This window comes from Erinaceus europaeus, chromosome 3 (genome assembly GCF_950295315.1).
Source record: "Erinaceus europaeus chromosome 3, mEriEur2.1, whole genome shotgun sequence".
Classification (NCBI taxonomy): domain Eukaryota; kingdom Metazoa; phylum Chordata; class Mammalia; order Eulipotyphla; family Erinaceidae; genus Erinaceus; species Erinaceus europaeus.
Window position 1 is genome coordinate 893,193 of NC_080164.1, and position 19,634 is coordinate 912,826.

At 52.0% G+C, this 19,634-nt stretch overlaps 1 protein-coding gene across 1 annotated transcript in view; it reads left to right on the forward strand.

Moving 5' to 3' along the window:
- LPIN1 (lipin 1) overlaps positions 1-467 on the forward strand; it is a 253,692-nt gene extending 253,225 nt beyond the window's left edge. The window contains exons 25-26 of the mRNA XM_060187994.1: positions 152-348; positions 385-467. Of these exons, the coding sequence (XP_060043977.1) occupies positions 152-311 (160 nt within the window). The 3' untranslated portion in view covers positions 312-348; positions 385-467. The remainder of the gene's footprint in view (positions 1-151; positions 349-384) is intronic.
- Positions 468-19,634: the final 19,167 nt, after the last annotated feature.

Sequence of the window (19,634 nt, forward strand, 5' to 3'; positions counted from 1 at the left end):
GGACCCTCCCTGGCTCTGTTCCCCGTGGCCTCAGGAGCAGCAAGTGAGCGATGGGTCTAGAACAGCTCCCGCCCCTGTGCTCCGGGGCCACCCTGCTCCCCTTGTCTGTGTGTCCCCCGGAACCAGTGATGTCCGTCTGCTGTCCCTGCAGGTACGTGAGACTCTGCGAAGTAGTGGACCACGTCTTCCCGCTGCTGAAAAGAAGCCACTCTTCCGACTTCCCCTGCTCCGACACCTTCAGCAACTTCACCTTCTGGAGAGAGCCGCCGCCCCCTTTCGAGAACCAAGACGTCCACCCAGCCTCCGCGTGAAGCCCAGCTCCCCACAGGCCCTGCAAGCCCATTAAAGGCCTGGCTCCCCGCAGGCCTTGCAAGCCCATTAAAGGCCCCGGGGCCCCAGCAGCCGCACACCCTGTGCTTGAGAGCAGCGTGGCAGGACGCATCCTGCCCCTCCTAGGGGTGGGCGGCTGGCAGCGTGAAACGTGGGCTTTCCTGGTGGGGTGTCGGGGGCACCCGCCCGCCTGGCTTCGCGTGCGGCCTCAGGGTGCCCTGTGGGCCTCTGAGTCCCGGGAGGACGGTGCGTGTGATCGGCCCTGGCTAGAGGAGGGGACGCACGACAGCCCAGTCGGGAAGGCCCTGAGGTCCCCGGCAGGGGTGCCATGTGCTCTGTCCAGGGCATCTGTCCGTTCCCTCTCTGTCTGAGGTCCCCGGCAGGGGTGCCATGCTCTCTGTCCAGGGCGTCTGTCTTTCCGTTCCCTCTCTGTCTGAGGTCCCCGGCAGGGGTGCCATGCACTCTGTCCAGGGCGTCTGTCTTTCCGTTCCCTCTCTGTCTGAGGTCCCCGGCAGGGGTGCCATGTGCTCTGTCCAGGGCTTCTGTCTGTCCGTTCCCTCTCTGTCTGAGGTCCCCGGCAGGGGTGCCATGCGCTCTGTCCAGGGCGTCTGTCTGTCCGTTCCCTCTCTGCTCACTGCCTAGTTAGGTGATAAGCTTTTTTTTCAGTCTCCTTGGTTAAAGGTAACCAACCAACACTATCAGCCCCTGCTCCCTCAGGCCCACAGCTGGAGTATTTACGCCTTACCCCCCACCCCATGGCTGACATCCTACTTAGAATAAGCTTCACCTCGCGCTGCTGACGGCACTGCCTTAAGTCTGCGGTGGCAGGTTCACTCAGGCCATGCGGTGCCCGCCAGGCCTGGTCCCCGCCTGCCCTGCAGTGGGGCGGAGCTGACGAGTCCACCCTCAGTGGGTGAGGGTCCGGGCGTCTGGCACGAGCTTCCCTTCCGGGCTGGTGTGAGGAGCACAGGCTCACTCAGCAGACGTCTATGGTGGGCTTGCTGTCACGGGCTTCCTGCTTCCTGGCATTTCTGCTTGGCCACGGTCTAGGCAGCTGGCACCTGCCCCTTAGGGAGACGCGGTGCCCGAGCCCCGGTCGAGACTCGGTCCGTAGATCCGGGATCCAACCCTTTGGGGTTTGTGTGCTCCTTGGCTGTTCCCGCGCAGGCTCAGGCCAGTGGACGAGGCTTCACTTGGGGGCAGCCCTGGAGCTGGTGGGAGGCCACGCGTGACCGGGGACAAGCGCGTTAGGCAGGCGCAGCGGCTGTTTCTGCTTTGCTCGGCAAACACACCTCTGCTAGGCGGCCATCCCCGCCACCCGCTGACCGGGAGAGACTCCACTCTGCTCTGAGGCACATCACGTCCAGGCTCAGGAGAGACAGGCGGGGTGTGCGGCGAGTGAGACTTGACTCTCTCTGTGAAAGAAGATGCGGTGGGATGGCCTTCACTGCCCGCTGATGGCTCTTTCGGCCACGGACGCCTCTGCCCAGCACCCCAGGAGCCCAGACGGGGAGCAGCGCACGTGTCCCGGGCTGCAGGGCGGCACGGAAGCAGGGGTGCACCTGCAGCCTCCTGGAGGAGGAGTGGAGGATGTCAGGTGCTCCTGCCTTAACTGCTCCGGCGCGTCTGCTGTGGAGGGATTCCTGGCAGGGCCAGCAGGGCCGGGGAGCTTTTCCGTAGACAGTGTGTAGACTAGGGGCTGCAGAGGCCGTGCCCTCCCTCACGCAGGCAGGAGTTGGGCTGTGAGGAGGCGTAGCACCCCTCCCCGGAAGGCACCTGAACCCTGAATAAGGCCCCTCCTGCCGCCCTGTGCTCAGGTGTCTGTCTGTGACACCCTGCTCCCCACCCCGCGCTGCCTGGATCTCACATCTCAGTGGCTCTGTGGAGACAGACTCCACGTGTCTGTCCTGTGGCTGAGAGAGAGGCCAGCTGGCACGGAGACAGACGCTCCACGCAGCTTCCTCTGCCGTCTGCGTTGGGATCCCCACGTGGAGACCGCGTCTGCGACTCTGGGTCTGCACTGTGTGCAGGGTGCCATCACCGTGACCCTGGCTGCGTGTGTGGGTGCAGAGCCAGGAAAACTTAATAAATCTGACGGGCCAGGCCCCCGGGGCAGCCTGTGCTTCAGAGTGTCCTGTGTTTCTGAAGTTTGAGCGTCCTCTCTTCTAGAGAGACCTAGAGGCAGAACAAAGCCAGTGTCAGCTGGCCATGAGGGAAATGCCAGCCCCTTCTGTACTGCAGAGGGGAGGGGAGAGGAAGGAGGGCAAAGGGAGGAGAGGGGTGGGGGAAGAGGAGGGCTGTAGGGAGGGGAGGGGGATGGGCAGGGCTGAGAAGAGGGGAGGGTTGAGGAGAGGGGAGGGCTGCCCCATACTCCACCCTAGGTGTCGTGGTTCTCCCCGACAGGTAGTCGCGAGGAGGGGAGATCTGGACCATCAGGACCCCCCTTCTGGGGCTGAGCGGGAGGGAGAGTGTCAACAACTTGAGAAAAGACACCACACCAAGTGGGGAGTTCTGTCAAGGCAGTGACTCGCTTTATTGAGAAAAAGACCATTTTTTATAGGCAGGGGGTAGAGGCAGGGATGGAAAGGTAGGGTGAGATGACGTCAGAGGTGGTGTGAGGTGGCGTCACCCTCAGTGGGGCCTGTGCTCTTTACACATCATCAGCTGGAGGGCATAGGTGAATTTAGGCACGGCCTACAGGAAATGTTGTGTCACTCTGAGGAAGTTAGTGACCATCAGCGAAACTCGAGCCAGGCTTACAGAATGTCTGCTGGGCCTAGATTGGGGCCAAGCAGCCCCCAGCATCTCCCCCTTCTGTTTTTGTAATGCCAGGTCGCATAGCTCCTGTCTTAGGTTGTCACCGCACCAGTGATCTTACCCGTCATTGGATACCATGCCTCTGCTGGCTTCTGGATATTGGCTCCATGACCTGTCTTAGGTTGTCCCAGTCTCTCTGAGATCTTACCCGTCATTGGTCTACTGGAGTGTCGGGGAGGGTTCGTAGCCTTCAAACTCCAGAGTCCTGAGTCGGTGATAGTGGACCTCAACCTGGTGAAGCCGTATTTCCTCGAGGCTTTGCCAGATGAACTGTGCGCTTTTATTGAGCAAGCAAGGCCCCACGGTCAAGAGGAGGAGGAGGGGGAGGGGGCACCCGGATTACCAAGGGGGAGTACCTGGACCTCCACGGGTGGAAATAGAGTGTAATTGGTCAGGGGGAGGAGGTAGGTTGGGTTAGCTGGGTATATACTGGCATGGTGTCCTTTATGGTAAGGACTTATCAACAAGGACTCTGTGGATTTTGCAAGAGTAATAATGGCATTCACCATAATAAAAGGAAAACAAAACGTGGATATCCAGTGTTTAAAAGAAAAAGAAAAAAAATATATGTCTCTATGACTGAAAAAGTGGGTGGCTTTGTCAATGAGATATAACAAATGGACAATTCAAATTTTTGTAAATATTAAAAAAAGTTTAGTATAGTTACTTCATTGACACTTTAGCCAACTGAATATTGGGGGGTGCATTTCCCTTTTTTTAAAAATTTTTTATTAATTGAGCTTAAGGGTTATAGTATAGGGGTTACTGTAATGAGAGTAATGTTCTAAAGGAAACAAAAATACATGGAATGGATATATCTTTTGAAGCAAAACGGGAGCATATGGCTCATAAGGCTTTTGAGCTTTTTTGTTTGTTTTAGCTGTAGCCTACATATATTTAGAAAAAGTACCAATTGAGAAAAAAAAATTTTTGTTTACCAAATGTGGGCAGATGAGTTACATCAATCTGCCAGAGAGCATTGGCTTTTATCAATGGGGATTAATCTTAAAAGTCTGAATAGCAGGATCTTAATTAAACAATGTAGGAGCCAGTAAAGTGTTCTCACTATGGCAGGTCAAGTGTTAAAATTTTAAGACGCTTGTAAAAAATGAGAGAAAAATTTAAGGATATGAGTGACTTTAAGAGTCATCACACACCCATAAATAAAAAAAGGAAAAATGTTTAGTTTTAAATCTTACCATATGAGCAGTCGGTTCTTCACGTGCAGGTTGTACCTATTTACTTAAGAGAGAAATAATGTGTACCAAGTTAGAAGTTTAATGGTTAGAATTTGCTTGAGTTCCTTCATATGATTTTAGAAGGCTCTTTATTAAAATATACCAGTATGTTATAGAAAGTCAATACCTAATGTGTTAACATGATAAAATGTCTACCTTTTTTTTTTTTTTTTTTTTAGCCACTTAAATAATTGTAAACTTAGTTTGTTAGGATCTTTGTTTATCACAAAGCTTATCACACCCTTAGGGCAGCTATGAACAAGGGTGGGTACACAACTTAATTGATCTTTTATATTGATTTGGATAGGTAACTTAAAAGGCTAAGTCAAACCTCATAGCTTACATGTTTAAAAATAAATGTTTACTGTTACATTTCTTTTAGATGTCAATTTTACATTAAATAATTTTGTTGGATCACATTTGTCGAATAAAAACTTTTTATGAGGCCAGGAATATCATGTTTAACCCTTCTTTCCTGGCCAGGCCACTGCTCTACCCAGACTGGGTTATTATAAAGCCAATCTAAACGTGGAATTTGCTACGCACAGTGGCAGTTGGTATTGGGGCGCTGGTAAGATTTAGAATTTTTACAAGAGTGAGAGAGACTGCAGAGGCGTCTTACCACACCTAGAGATCTCAGAAAATCTCTAGCTAATGAACTGATGCTGATATTAGCTATCAGAAGGACGAAACTGTCTTATATTTTAGTCTGGTAAAGGTGTGTCAACTCTACAAGTCGGGATCTTTAAAATCACATTTAGCTTAACTAAATCTTATTTAAAACTTAAAACAAACTTTATTTTGGAGGGTTAACACACATTAGTGAAAACAAGGTTAGCACACAGACTTAAAACAGACATTCTTGGTGAAAAGAAAAATTTTCCCTTTGAAAAGCAGTTTTTGGATTTTTTGGCTCACAGCCACTCCCCCAGGAGGGGCGGGTGTGGCTAGGGAAATGATTTGCCAATCTGTGGAGCAGGAGCTCTGTGACATGATGGCTGCGCAGATGGAACAGGCGGGTTTAGTTTACCGCTGCGCATGGAGAAAAATCTTTGGAAGTTCTTTTCTGGACTAAGATACATTTTAGATTTTTAAAGAAACAAATCATTAAATTACTATCAAAAGTGTGTGTTGGTTCTCTGATTAATAACTTTTGAGTTAAAGAGAATGTCTTGTTTGATTTCTTTCTTTAAAGAATAGCTTGCTAGCCAGATAAGATCTCACTCAGAATTGGTTTAACACTTTTTGAGAGTAGAGGAAAAAAGCTTTTTTTTTTTTTTTGCAGGAAATAGCAGTTTTAAGACATGCCTAGGTCCACTTTAATGTCTGTTTGACTCAGAAATTAGGTGACAGTTTAGCAAAAAGTGGGAGAGGAAAAATTAGGTCAGACTCGTTAAGATTAAACAGGGGAAGGACACTCAGTTTCTCAGAGCCTGGCCAGGGTTCTGATCTGCTGAGGTTCCTTCTCTGCGTCTACTCCACGAGCTTTTCTGGAGAGTGAAGGATAGGGAGAAGGAGAGAAAGATTACAGGGACTCAAACATTTCTTGTCTGGTCAGGGTACCCTCGCTTAAAGTGGCCCTCTCTGCTGCAACCAAAGCAAGTGCGCCCTTTGCTAGTTAAAGTTTGTTGGAGGGTATTAACTAGGATGGTTAAGGGCAGCTGACAAAGCCCTAGTCTGGTGGGAGGAAGAGCCAACATCTCTGGCGGCAATAATCCAATGATCAAGACTCTGTTGGCATAGCCTGGCACAGACAAGTTTATGGTTAGTGTTCATGCCGTCCCAAACCAATGATTTGACAAAGCGGTCCCTAAGTTCACCTGCCGGAAATTTTTTCTGTAAGCTCTTCTGGACCCTATCGATAAAGGAGGGGAGGTCCTCACTGGCCTTTTGATTAATGCCTGCTATGGGGGATTCAGTGGGTCCCTCATCAAGCTTTCGCCAGGCCATGAGGCTAATGGCTCTAATTTGATCTTGATAAGGGGGGGGGATTAGTTGCCTGTTGGGCACCCATGGCAAATTGGTCAGAGGTGCCAGAGAGCATGCTAATGTTGATAGGGCTGGGGGGTTGGGCGTTTTGGTTTCTTTATCCCTGGGCTCGGCATTCTTCATTAAAATAGGCCAGAAATTTAAGAAATGTGGGCCCAGGCAGGACGGCTTTAGCCAATTTTTTCCAATCCCAGGTGATGCAGGCCTGGTGGGCTAGGCCCTCAAGAGTAGTATCTGCCCAGGGTGAGCTGGGTCCATCTTCGGCCACAGCTTTTTTTTAGTTATTTTAATTCTCTGGGGTCCCAGGGATACCAGGTGGCTGGTCTGTTACCCCTGAGATTAAGATTGACAGGGTAAAGGTGGGGAGTTTCTCCTAAGCCGCAGGCCCCTCCCATATAGGGAGGAGGCCCTGAAGGCAAGGGACCAGGAGTGCGGAAAGGGTTAGTGAGTGACTCAGGAGTTGGGGACTTGGAGGAACATGGCTTAATGTTGGGCCAGGGAGCACAACTAAAGGGGTCTAAAGAGGGGTACAGGGGTTCTGAGGAAGGTGGGGGCAATTTATCGGGTGCATCTATCTTGGGGTCAATCTTAATCTCTGTCTCCTTTTGTGGCCGTCTTTCTTTGGTTTCCTTGGGAGTCCTGGGTGGAAAGCAGCTTTTTAGGGCTGAGATAGTAGGGAGTACCCCGAAAGGCAGAATCTCTCCTTGGTCGACCTGGGCCCGAGTGATCAGTTGTTCTACTCGGTCCCAGGTGTCCCAGTCGAAGAGGTTGGCAACAGGAAGCCAAGGGGCGAACTTGAGTAGGCACCCCCAGGCCTGAAGGGCTTGATTATCAGAAAGAGTCAAGCCTCGACTCTTAAGTAAAATACGCAAGGATTCACGGGAGGGATCTGGCTGCCCCCTGGATGAGGTGGAACCCATGATAGGATTAGAAATAAAAAAGGGTGAAAAAGAACTGGCATCTGACGGATGACAGACAATCAACTGTGCTCGCCTGGCCGGGCCCCTCGCAGGACCTTAAGGGGTCTTAGCTTAGGAGTAGTCGTATAATCCCCGACCTGGTCTTGGCATGGCCAAGAATCTTCACTGAGCTGAAACGACCCCACGGACACGCAGGTAGAGAGCCCACTCACGCCCCGTAGCCGCGAAGGCCGTGAGGCTCACAACATGCTCGCACACAATCACACAGAGACAATGATTCAGTCAAGGCAGGGGCAACGACCAGACTGGCCACCATTACTGGAATATCCTAAGTCAGACCTTCAAGACTCACCACCAAGCCCAGCTGGCCCGGCTGAGAGCAGAGTCCTGTCGGGTGGGTGGGTGGGCTGGCGCTGGGGCTGGCTGTGCCCAGACTTCTGGGGGTGCCCCCTCTCCCACATTAGAGCCCTGAGGTGTCTTGCTGTGCCAGGCACCCTCCTCCCTGTGCAGGAAGCCCGGCAGGTCAGCCTTGGTGCCTGAGGTGCCCCTCTGTGCCAGGCCCCCTGTGCCCTGTGCAGGAAGTCCAGCAGGTCAGCCTTGGTGCCTGAGGTGCCCCTCTGTGCCAGGCCCCCTGTGCCCTGTGCAGGAAGTCCAGCAGGTCAGCCTTGGTGCCTGAGGTGCCCCTCTGTGCCAGGCCCCCTCTGCCCTGTGCAGGAAGCCCGGCAGGTCAGCCTTGGTGCCTGAGGTGTCTCGCTGTGCCAGGCCCCCTGTGCCCTGTGCAGGAAGCCCGGCAGGTCAGCCATGGTGCCTATGGTGCCTGCTGTGCCAGGTCCCCTCTGCCCTGTGCAGGAAGCCCGTCAGGTCAGCCTTGGCGGCTTCCCGGGACTCACTCTGCGGGCACCGGAGGAGCCCATGTCTGGAGCTGCACTTTGGAATGTCACCATGGAGCTGTGCCCCCGGCACTGGCTCTTAGCTTCCTTTGCAGGGAGGTAGATGCCCCCAGGGCCCGCCAGGCACTGTGAGAATGGCCTCGCCAGAAAGCCTCTCCCTTCCACCCGGGGATTCGTGGTGGGGTAGCTCTGCCTTTGTTCCCGGTCTTCTGGCGCCTCTTTTAGGGAAACGGAGAAATACACAGAGCCAGACCTTGGGGCGTGTGGGGACTCAGCTCTGAGTAAACTGTGTGCTGCCCTCTTCAGCACAGGGAGAATGAGAACAAAGATATTTGAAATGTATATACATATATATATATATAACTTTATTTTATACATATATATGCACATATATATAAAACTTTATTTTGTACATATATTAAACATTATTCTATACATATATATACACATATATATTAAACCTTATTTTGTACATATATATACACACATATATATTAAACTTTATTTTGTACATATATACACATATATACTAAACTTTATTTTGTACATATATACACATATATACTAAACTTTATTTTATACATATATATATACACATATATTAAACTTTATTTTGTACATATATACACATATATATTAAACTTTATTTTGTACATATATTAAACATTATTACATACATATATACACATATATATTAAACTTTATTTTGTACATATATACATATATATTAAACTTTATTTTGTACATATATATATTCAACTTTATTTTGTACATATATATACACACATGTATATTAAACTTTATTTTATCTGATAAAACAGAGAAATTGAGAGGGATGGGGAGATAGAGAGGGAGAGAGACAGAGAGACACCTGCAGCCCTGCTCCACCGCTTGTGAAGCTTCCCCCTGCAGGTGGGGGCCAGGAGCTTGAACCCGGGTCCTATGCACTGAACCAGGGGAGCCACCACCCAGCCCTCAAAGATCATTCTCCCGCAGGGAAATAGTCTACTTTTGGACTTGGCATAGAAATCACTTTATAGCACCCACAGAGACTATTTTTCAAGGACCAGACAGCTTATTTGTTTATTTATTTATTTATTTATTTATGCCACTGGGGTTGCGGCGGGGCTTGGCATGTGTGCCAGGAACCTGCTGCTCTTCCAACCATTTTTCTTTCTGATGTGGAAGTTGAGAGGGAAGGGGAGACAGGAAGAGGGACAGACACCTGCAGCTGTGATTCACCAGTTGTGAAGCTTCCCCCTGCAGGTGGGGTCGGGGCCTTGAACCTGGGTCCTTGCACATGGTAATGTGTGCATGCTGTCTGTCTCCCCCGCAAACCCCCGCCCCCCAGAACCCTGCTGAGCTCTGGCTTATGGTGGTGCTGGGGACTGAATGCTGGACCTTTGATGCCTCGGGCATGAAGTCCTTTTGCATAACCACTGAGCTCCCCCACCCCCCAGCCTGACAGCACTGCTAAACGGATAAGTACTGCGGCTTCTTCCCCACTTAGAATAACACGGCTGAAGGCAGTTAACAGGGCCTGGAATGCCCGCGGTGTCAGAGCTCAGTCCCTGGCAACGTCCTGAGCAGGACCAGAGCTGTGCCCTGGTCACACGCAAATATAGGGAGCATGTCGGCGAGGCCCTTGCTATCATCCTGAGCACATTCCTTTGGCATGAGTTCTTTTAGACACACACACACACACACACACACACACACACACACACACACACACACACACTCATACTCACACACAAAAACATACATTCACACACACACACTCACACAAAAACATACATTCACACACACATAAACACATACACTCACATTCACACACACACACACAAACACACACACACACTAACACACACTCACACAAAAACACACATTCACACACACAAAAACATTCACACACTCTCACACAAAAACATACATTCACACACAAACACACACACAAACACACACACAAAACATACATTCACACACACACACAAAAACATACATTCACACACACAAAAACATACATTCATACACACTCACACAGTCACACACACACTCACACACAAAAACACACACACAACACACACATAAAAACATGCATTCACACACACACTCACACAAAAACATACATTCACACACAAACACCCACACACTCACAAACATTCACACACACACACACACACACACACACTAATACACACAAACACACACACACAAACATACATTCATACTTACACACTCACACAAAAACATACATTCACACACACAAACACATACACACACACACACTCACAAACATTCACACACACAAACACACACTAACACACACACTCACACAAAACACACACACACAAAACATACATTCACACACACTCTCACACAAAAACATTCACACACTCTCACACAAAAACAGACATTCACATTCTCACACAGTCAAACATACACACACACTCACACACAAACATTCACACACACACTAACACGCACACACACACACACTCACACAAAAACATACATTCACACACACAAACACACACACTCACATACAAACATTCACACATAGAAACACACACTAACACACACACTCACAAAAACACACACACAAACATACATTCACACACACTCTCACACAAAAACATACATTTACACACTCACACAAAAACATAAATTCATACACACTCACACAGTCAAACACACACACACAAACATTCACACACACACACACACTAACACACACACACTAACACACACAAACTAACACTCACACTAGAACATTCACACACACACACTCAATCACACACACACACTAACACACACACACACACACACACACACACACACACTTGACAACAGCTTCTATAATCCAGGCAACCTAGGGCATTGTGGGTTCTGTGAGGGTACGTCTGCACACTGACTAAGGCAGCTGGTGCCCGGTGCGCGGGGGTTGCCCAGCGTTCAAGCTGGTGCCTGGTGCCAGCCGCCATTTCTCAGGGTGCCTTTGGGCCTGACGTTCTGCTGGTCACCGAGACCCTCTGCACCGTCGGCCAGCACTGTACCACAGGCATTGACGGAGCAGTCGCAGACAATCTCTTCTGCAGATTCCCGTCGCTGTCGACCGCTGGTGAGCTGCAGTGGTCTGCACTGAGGGGTGTCCCCACAGAAGAGTGTTGGGCAGCCCCCCTGCTCCATTGCTGACACTATGACCTATTTACATAATCACTGTTTTGCCTGAAAGATCCCCACACATTCCTTTGGTCCATCTTCTTTCTCCCTGGAGACCCACCCTGCCTGCAGGGTCCATTAATCCCGCCAGTTAAAACCCTCGCAACCATTGCTACGGGAGCTTTCTACCTTCCCATTCTTTCTTCTTTCCACCCCTTTCCCAGCTGTCTCCGTTCCCGACTTGCCACTTCCTCTTTTACCCTATAAAGTCACTTCTGTTCCTGGTTTCACTCTCTTTTCTCTCCCGCGTCCCGACCTGGAGAAGGGCTGGCGTGCAGAGTGGGAGGCGGCCATTGAGGTTTGGTGCCACGTGGCTTAACCTGCTGTGCTCACGCAGATTCTGGGGCTCCCATGTGAATAAAGAATTGTATTACCACGCCACCACGAGTTCCTGGTCTCTCTCCTGGGAAGCTAGCCCGGCAGAAGATGGCCTCAGGGGACACGTGTGTGTGGCCTGGATGCGGGACCCGGGCTCTGGGACTGGGATGGGGTCCTGGGAGGACGCTAGGCAGTTGTGCTGCCTTGTCCTCTCTGCCTCTCTTGAAGCACTGTGGTCTCTCATGGGGGGCCTGTCACGGGTCCAGCCCTAAGCATGACCATTCCGTTGGCCACCAGAGATGGGCGCCCATGAGAACCTGGCCCAAGGCAGCAGGGTGGGTACACTAGGATGCCTCCGTGACCCACGGCAAGAGGTGAGACCTAAGATCACCCCAGGCAACTGGCAGTGGACAGTCTGTTTACTGAGCAGCAGAGCAGAGATTTTAAAGGGTGGTGGGGGGAAGAGGTTTGTTTATACCTAATATACTTAAGGCTCCAGAGGGTTAAGAAAGGGCGAGGGTTTTCCAGTAACCGCTGGCCAGGTGGTCTGGTCAGATGGGGGATGATGAAGTGAGAGTATCAGCAGGCGCACAGAGAGAGAGAGAGGGGTGGGTCTTGGCATGGGCAGGGGATCAGAACCGTATGCCGTCAGAAGAATGGGAGACGGGAGAGATGGGGCCTCCTAGCAGCCAAGTAAGCCGACTGACCGGCTTGAGAACAAGGAAGTGAACCTTTGTGCTCAGAGAACGTGGGGCCCTCGTGGGGCGGGGAGACTGAGGGGGGACTGAACCGGAAAGCCGAGGCCCCTGCTGGGCCCCGAGGTGGGGAGACCGCAGGGTGGCTGTACTTGCAGGCACCATTTTCATCGGCGGCCCACACCATGCTCGGCCTCAGCCTCAGTCCCCACAGAGCACCGGACGGCCTTGCTCTCCACTGCACAGGACCACCCAGCGGGCTTTTCAGAACATTGACTTATTTACGCTAGAAACAGAGAAATTGGAGGGTGAGAGATGGGGAGGATGAGAGACAGAGAGACAGACACCCACAGCCCAGTTCCTGAGCTTGTGAAGCTTACTCCCGGCAGGTGGGGATCAGGGGCTTGAATCAGGGTCCTTGTGCACATGACATGTGCCCTGTACTGGCCGTGCCACCTGGTGCACTGAGGGAGGGACTGGCCCTTCCTCCAGGTCCCTGGCTGATGGTCAGTAAACAAAGTCGACAAGCCCCGGGCCAGCTCCCCACCTGCAGGAGGAAGCTTCACGAGGGGTGGAGCAGGGCTGCAGGTGTCTCTGTCTCTCTCCCTCTCGGTCTCCCCCTCCTGTCTCAGTCTGTCTCTGTCTCTATCCAATAATAAATAAATGATTCAAAAAATTCAAAGCCGAGGGAGTCAGGCAGCAACACAGTGGGCTAAACGCACGTGGCACAAAGCACAAGGACCGGCGAAAGGATCCCAGTTCAAGCCCCCAGCTCCCCACTGGCAAGGGAGTCACTTCACAGGCAGTGAAGCAGGTCTGCAGGTGTCTGTCTTTCTCTCCCCCTCTCTGTCTTCCCCTCCTCTCTCCATTTCTCTCGGTCCTATCCAGCAACAACATCAACAATAACTACAACAATAAAACAACAAGGGCAACAAAAGGGAATCAATAAATAAAAAAAATTCAAACCCGAGAAACAGCCTTCCCATGTCACCTGGGGCAGACTCACCATGGCAGCAACACTTCCTGTGAGGACTGGAGGCCGAGGAGGACCAGCCCCGCTCCCCTGACTGGCAGAGCCCGGCCTCGGGTTCAGGGCCCAGTCTGCGCCTTGGCGAGGCAGCGGCGGGTGCAGAGTCCATGTCAGCGCACTGCATCCTGGCTGAAGGGATGACAGACAGGCCGAGCTCCCAGGACACACACCAGTCCCAGCAGGGAGTGACGCAGGTGCACGCGGGTGGGTGTGCGGCCCGTGGACCACAGCAGGGAGAGGCCCACCGAGCAGGGAGCCGCCGAGGTCCTGCAGCACCACGCTGGGCAGGTGTCCGGAGGAGAAGGGACTCAGAGCCCGTGCGCACTGCTGTCCTCTGACATCGGCCAGGCTGCGGACACGGCTGAACGCCCACGGACAGGCAGCTGGACAGGGAAGTCCCCGCACATCTGTTCCACGGAGGAAAGTGGAGTTTCGGTGCCCGGTTAAGCACACAGCACTAAGCACAAAGACCCGCGCAAGGACCCGGGTTCGAGCCCCCGGCCCCCACCAGCAGGGGGACCGCTTCACAGGTGGTGGGGTCTGCTGGTGTCTGTCTCTCTCCTTCTCTCTCTCCCCCTCCTCCCTCAATTTCTTTCTGTCTTCTCCAACAAGGGGAAAAAAATGGCCTCCTGGAGCAGTGGATTTGTAGTGCAGGCACGAGCCCCAGCGATCATCTGAAGGAAAAGAAAGGGGGGTGGGTGGCCCACCAGCAAGAGAAGCTTCACGATTGGTCTGCCTGTCTGTCTGTCTCCTGCTCTATTTTCCTTTTCTCTCAATGTCTCTCGGTCCTATCAGATTAAATAAAGTTTAGAGGCCCAGTGGTGGTGCTTCTGACTGAGCACATGTGTTACATACAACGTGCAAGGACCCGGGTTTGAAGCCCCGGTCGGTCACCACCTGCAGGGGGGAAGCTTTGCGAGTGGTGAAGCAGGGATGCAGGTGTCCGTCTGTCTCTCTCCCTCTCTATCACACCCTTCTCTCTTGATTTCAGGCTGTCTCTATCCAATAAATAAATAAAGATAATAGAAAATTAAAAAATAAAGCCTTTTTTCCAGAATTTTTTATCATTATTATCTTCACTTATTTATTAGATAGAGACAGCCAGAAATTGAGAGGGAAGGGGGTGATAGAGAGGGAGAGAGACAGAGACACCTGCAGCCCCTCCTGATTCACCACTTGCAAAGCTTCCCCCCTGCAGGTGGGGACCAGGCACTTGAACTCCGGTCTCTGCAAACTGTAACATGTGCACGTAACCAGGCGCTCCACCACTCAGCCCTACAAGGACAGCTTCTTATCTCCCCATGCCAGGTGTTTACGTGTCACTTCCACCTCCAGTGGGAGTCACCCTCCACCATCACGCTCTGGGCCGCGGGTTCTTGCAAACCTCCAGCCCCTCCCCACAGCTACTCCCAAGTTTCATCCTGTGTCTTCCTTTTCTTTCTTTCTTTCTTTCTTTCTTTCTTTCTTTCTTTCTTTCTTTCTTTCTTTCTTTCTTTCTTTTTTTTAATAAAGTATTATAAAAAGCCCAACACACAGTAAAAAAAAAATGGGAGAGGGGTGGTGGCAGCTGGGGCCCTTGCAATCTCACCCCTCACCGCACAGGGACACACACAGCACGCCGGAGTGCAGGCCTCACCCATCCGTCTGGTCCTCCCCCAGGGACTGCGCTCAGAAGCTTTGCACTGTAACCTCTGTAGCTCGTAGATCTGACAAACCTGGACTGTGGGTTCAGCTGCAGCAACAGGAGGGCCATTTATTAAAAAAAAATTATTCATAAAAAGGAAACATTGACTAAACCATAGGAGAAGAGGGGTACAACTCCACACACTTCCCACCATCAGATCCCTGCATCCCATTCCCTCCCCGATAGCGTTCCTAGTTCCTATTCTTTAACCACACCAAGCAATTTTGGGCACCCTTGCTCTTTTCTCTTTATTTTAAATTATTTTTGGTATGATTCCATACAGTTCCCTTATTTTTTAAAACTTTATTTTGTTTGATGGAATGGAGAGAAATTGAGAGGGGAGAGGGAGATAGCGAGGGAGAGAGACACCCTGCAGCTCTGCTTCACCAGTCCTGAAGCTTTCCCCCTGCAGGTGGGGACCGGGGACTTGAACCCGGGTCCTTGAGCGCTGTCATGTGAGTGCTCAACCAGGTGCGCCACCGCCTGGTCTCATGGCCTCTTCTCTTCTCATCGGGTTTGGTGCCGCTCTCCTCTCCCGGAAGCCTCAGAAGTCACCTTTTCTGGTTAATTTCTAGGCAGGTGGGGTGGGGCTCCAGCCTGGTGCAGGAGTCAGCTTGCGCAAGGTCCCTGCCGGCCCAGCACTGAGAACCCAGTCCTTCCACATGAAGCTGCTTCACACACGCGTATTTTTCTCTTTGGCCTAGTGTTTGTGTTTTTCCCCTCTCAAACTCAGGAGACTTTCAACTGCCTTCCTTTTCCGAAAGGACGTCAGGATTGTTGAGGGAGGGACAGGAGGGCAGAACAAGGGGCGGAGAGCTGCCTGCACTTGAGCCCCTGCTCGGAGCAGCTGGTGTCAGTCCTCCTGACTCAGAGTTTCTCCTTCTTCATCAGGTCAGAATGAACATAACGGCTGTTACACGCTCACTCACTGACTTGCGCTTCTGTTCGGGGCTTGCGCTCGGGTGACAGGGTGCTGGTGTGTCGGGAGAAGCAGGGCAGGGAGAGGGCAGCTCGGTGCTGACAGGCCTGCTCAGGGCTTGGCTTCTCAGAACTCGGATGCGTGGGCCTGAGTGCTTGTCTCGGGGATGGGATGGCTGGAGGGGTAGGTAGAATCAGAGTGAAGAGATCTGATGTTGGTGTGAACTAGGCCCGAGGAGGAAAGGCTCTAGTCTGTCGGGCCTTAAAGCCAGCCCCCCGCTCTGCTCACATAATCATTGTTTTGCCTGAAAGATCCCCACCATGTTTTCCCCTCCTGGCATTGCTAATTCAGTTAAAACCATCGCAATAGTTGCTAAGGATGTTTCCACCTTCCCAGCATGCCTTTTGCCTCTCTCCACCCCCTTTCCTAGCCAGTCCTGTCCCCACTTGCCACTTCCAGAATTCTCCTATAAAAGCCTCTCCTGTTTCTGCTTTCACTCTCTTTCCTCTTTTCTCTTCCATGACCCGACTGGGAGAAGGGCTGGTGGGCATCGTGGCTGAACCGCTGTGCTCATACCCAATTCTGGGGCGTCTGCGTGAATAAAGATTTGCGTTCCCGCTCCACCACAAGTTTCTGGTCTCTTTTCTCTCCCCCGTGACGCAACCCAACACTAGTTGGAGTTCAGGTCCTAGAACGGGATGGCGGAGGAGGACCCAGTGGGTCTGAATTGTCAGGTGGAAAACTGAGAAATAGGACACATGTACAAACATCTGAATTTTACTGTTGACTGTAAACCATTAGGTCCCTCCCCAAAGGCCATTAAAAAATCATAAAAATGGGGAGGGGGTGTGTGAAAGAAAGTTGTTATGATAGTAAAAAAAAAAAATTCCCGGAAGCCTCAGCAGTGAGGGTCACTTATCCCCCGGGCAGATTCCAGTCTTTCCAATGTGGCACCTACCCATGGGGGTTGGTCCCTCCCCTCCCCCAGATGCGGCCTTTCGGGAGCACTCAGGGCCAGGGCGAGGGGCTGCTCCATGGGCCTGAGGGATAAGGATGGTGTCACCGCCCACTGACCCTTCCCAAACTCCAGGCGAGAACACGGCTGTGCGGCTGCTTCCCTTCCTGTTGACTTTTTCCTTGTGTCGGCTTCCTGCAAAATGATGACACAGAGCCAACTTCCTGCGGTCACTCAGCAAGCAGGTCTGTCCTGAGACCTACTCAGACTGAGACGTCCATGAGTTCAGAATGGACAGCAGATTCTCAGTGACAGCACAGCCGGCAAGTGAGAAAGACAGACAGGGGAGAGGGAGAGAGAGAGAGAGGGAGAGAGAGACAGGAGAGAGAGAGAGGGAGAGAGACAGGAGAGAGAGAGGGAGAGAGAAGGAGAGAGAGACAGGAGAGAGAGAGAGGGAGAGAGAAGGAGAGAGAGACAGGAGAGAGAGACAGAAGAGAGAGGGAGAGATAGGAGAGAGAGACAAGAGAGAGAGAGACAGGAGAGAGAGGGAAAGACAGGAGAGAGATAAAGGAGAGAGAGACAAGAGGGAGACAGGAGAAAGAGAGAGGAGAGAGAGACAGGAGAGATAGGAGAGAGAGGGAAAGACGAGAGAGAGACAGGAGAGAGAGAGGGAGAGAGACACAGAAGAGAGAAAGAGAGACAGGAGAGACAGGAGAGAGAGGGAGAGAGAGACAAGAGAGAGATACAGGAGAGAGAAAGAGAGACAGAAGAGAGAGAAGGAGAGAGAGACAAGACAGAGAGACAGGAGACAGAGAGAGAAGGAGAGAGAGAGACCCCTCTCTCTCTTCTTCTGCCAGCGCAGTGGGGCTGGTCTGGCACCCGGGCGCAGGGGCTAGTGAGCTCTGCCAGCCTGGACCCGCTACCCTGGGCCTCCTCGGACCTGGTTTCTCATCTAGAAAACCGGCACTGCAGTTCTCACCTCAGAGCACATTCAAGACACATGAAAACTGTGGGGAAAATAGGTTTGGGGTGGCCTGGGAGGTGGCGCAGAGAATGGAGCACTGGACTCTCAACCGCGAGGTCCTGCACATGTACCAGAGTGGTGTCTGGTTCTTTCTCTCTCTCTGCTTATCTTCCTCATGAATAAAGAAACAAATTCTTAAGAAAAAAAGAAAAAGAAAAAAAGTAGGTTTGGGGCCGGGTGGAGGCGCACCTGGTTGAGGGCATCTGTGACAGTGCGTAAGAACCCGGGGTTCAAGCCCCCGATCCCCCCTGCAGGAGGGGCACTTCACCAGTGGTGAGGCGGGGCTGCAGGGCTGTTTCTCTCCCTCTCCCTTCCCACGTGATGTCTGACTGTCTGTAGCCAATAAATAAAATAAAGAAATATAATTAAAATACTAAAAAAGTCAGAGAAAGACGTATGACTTAAAAAAACAAACAAACAAACAGGCTTTATGCTTTCTCCCACGCAAAGCTTCTGTCAGAAACTTTAATTAGAGACAGCCATGCCTGGCCTCCCTCCACCAGGAGATGGCACCCAACAACCTCTTACCCAGAACCGGAGCCTCCTCCTCCCCGCCCAGGGCTCCAGCTCCCAGCCCTCCTCTCCCCTCCCCTTCTCTGCCAGGCTCAGCCATTCCGTCCCACAAGCACTCGGCCTGGCCTCTGTCAGCAGATTCCTGGAAGGCCACGCTGAGGGATGGGGGCTCCTGCGTGGGACGGCGGCCACCTTTCCTTCTCGTTCCCCCTTTCTTTCTTTCCTGCCTCACGTGAATTGCATCACGGGCAGCCTCTTGGCTGTATCCGCCAAGACTGCTGTGGTTCCTAGGTCTCTCCCAAGTGTCCCCCTTCCTTTCCAGGCCTCTCCCGTCCAGGCAGGATGCTCAGGGCTGCTGACTGGTGATGGCTCCCCACGGCCGCCCTTGCTCCCTCTGTCCCCAGAGTGAGATGGCAGAGTACAGACTGGGGGGCAGACACTGACTGTGCCGTGAACCCCTCAAACCCTCTCTTCGTCCTGACGTCCAGATAAGGGGCGTCTGCCTGGCAGGACATGGCTGCTCCCTTTAAGTCTGGTGCTGAGCAGAGCCCCCAGCTCCCTGTTCCTGAGTCCACACTCACCGCCACCACTGTCCCACACTGAGTCCCACTTGCTCTGCACGGGTCCCGTGATCTGCCTGGGGGCCGGGCAGAGGCACGGCCAGTGGAGTGCACAGTACAGAGCTCAGGGACCCAAGCGAGGTCCACATTTAGGCCCCAGCTCCCTGCCTGTATGTGGCGAAGCAGGTCTGCTGTCTCTCCCCTCCCTCTGTCTCGCCCTCCTCTCTCAGCTTCTCTCAGTCCTATCCAATAAAATGAGAAAATGGTCTCCAGGAGCAGGGGATCTGCAGGGCCGGCACCGAGCCCCAGAGATAACCCTGGAAGCAAAATAAAATAAAGTGAAATAAAATGGAATGCTAGGATTTAGTCTTGACATTTTGTGCGAGGGATGCCAGACCAGTGTGTGTGCGCCTTATTTTATAACCCACCCCGAGCCATAAACAGATCCCAGAGATGTTCTGTTAAGCGGGGTTGGCATCCTGAACACCCGGTGGCTTGTCTGAACGTGACAGAGAGCTGACCTGAGAAGT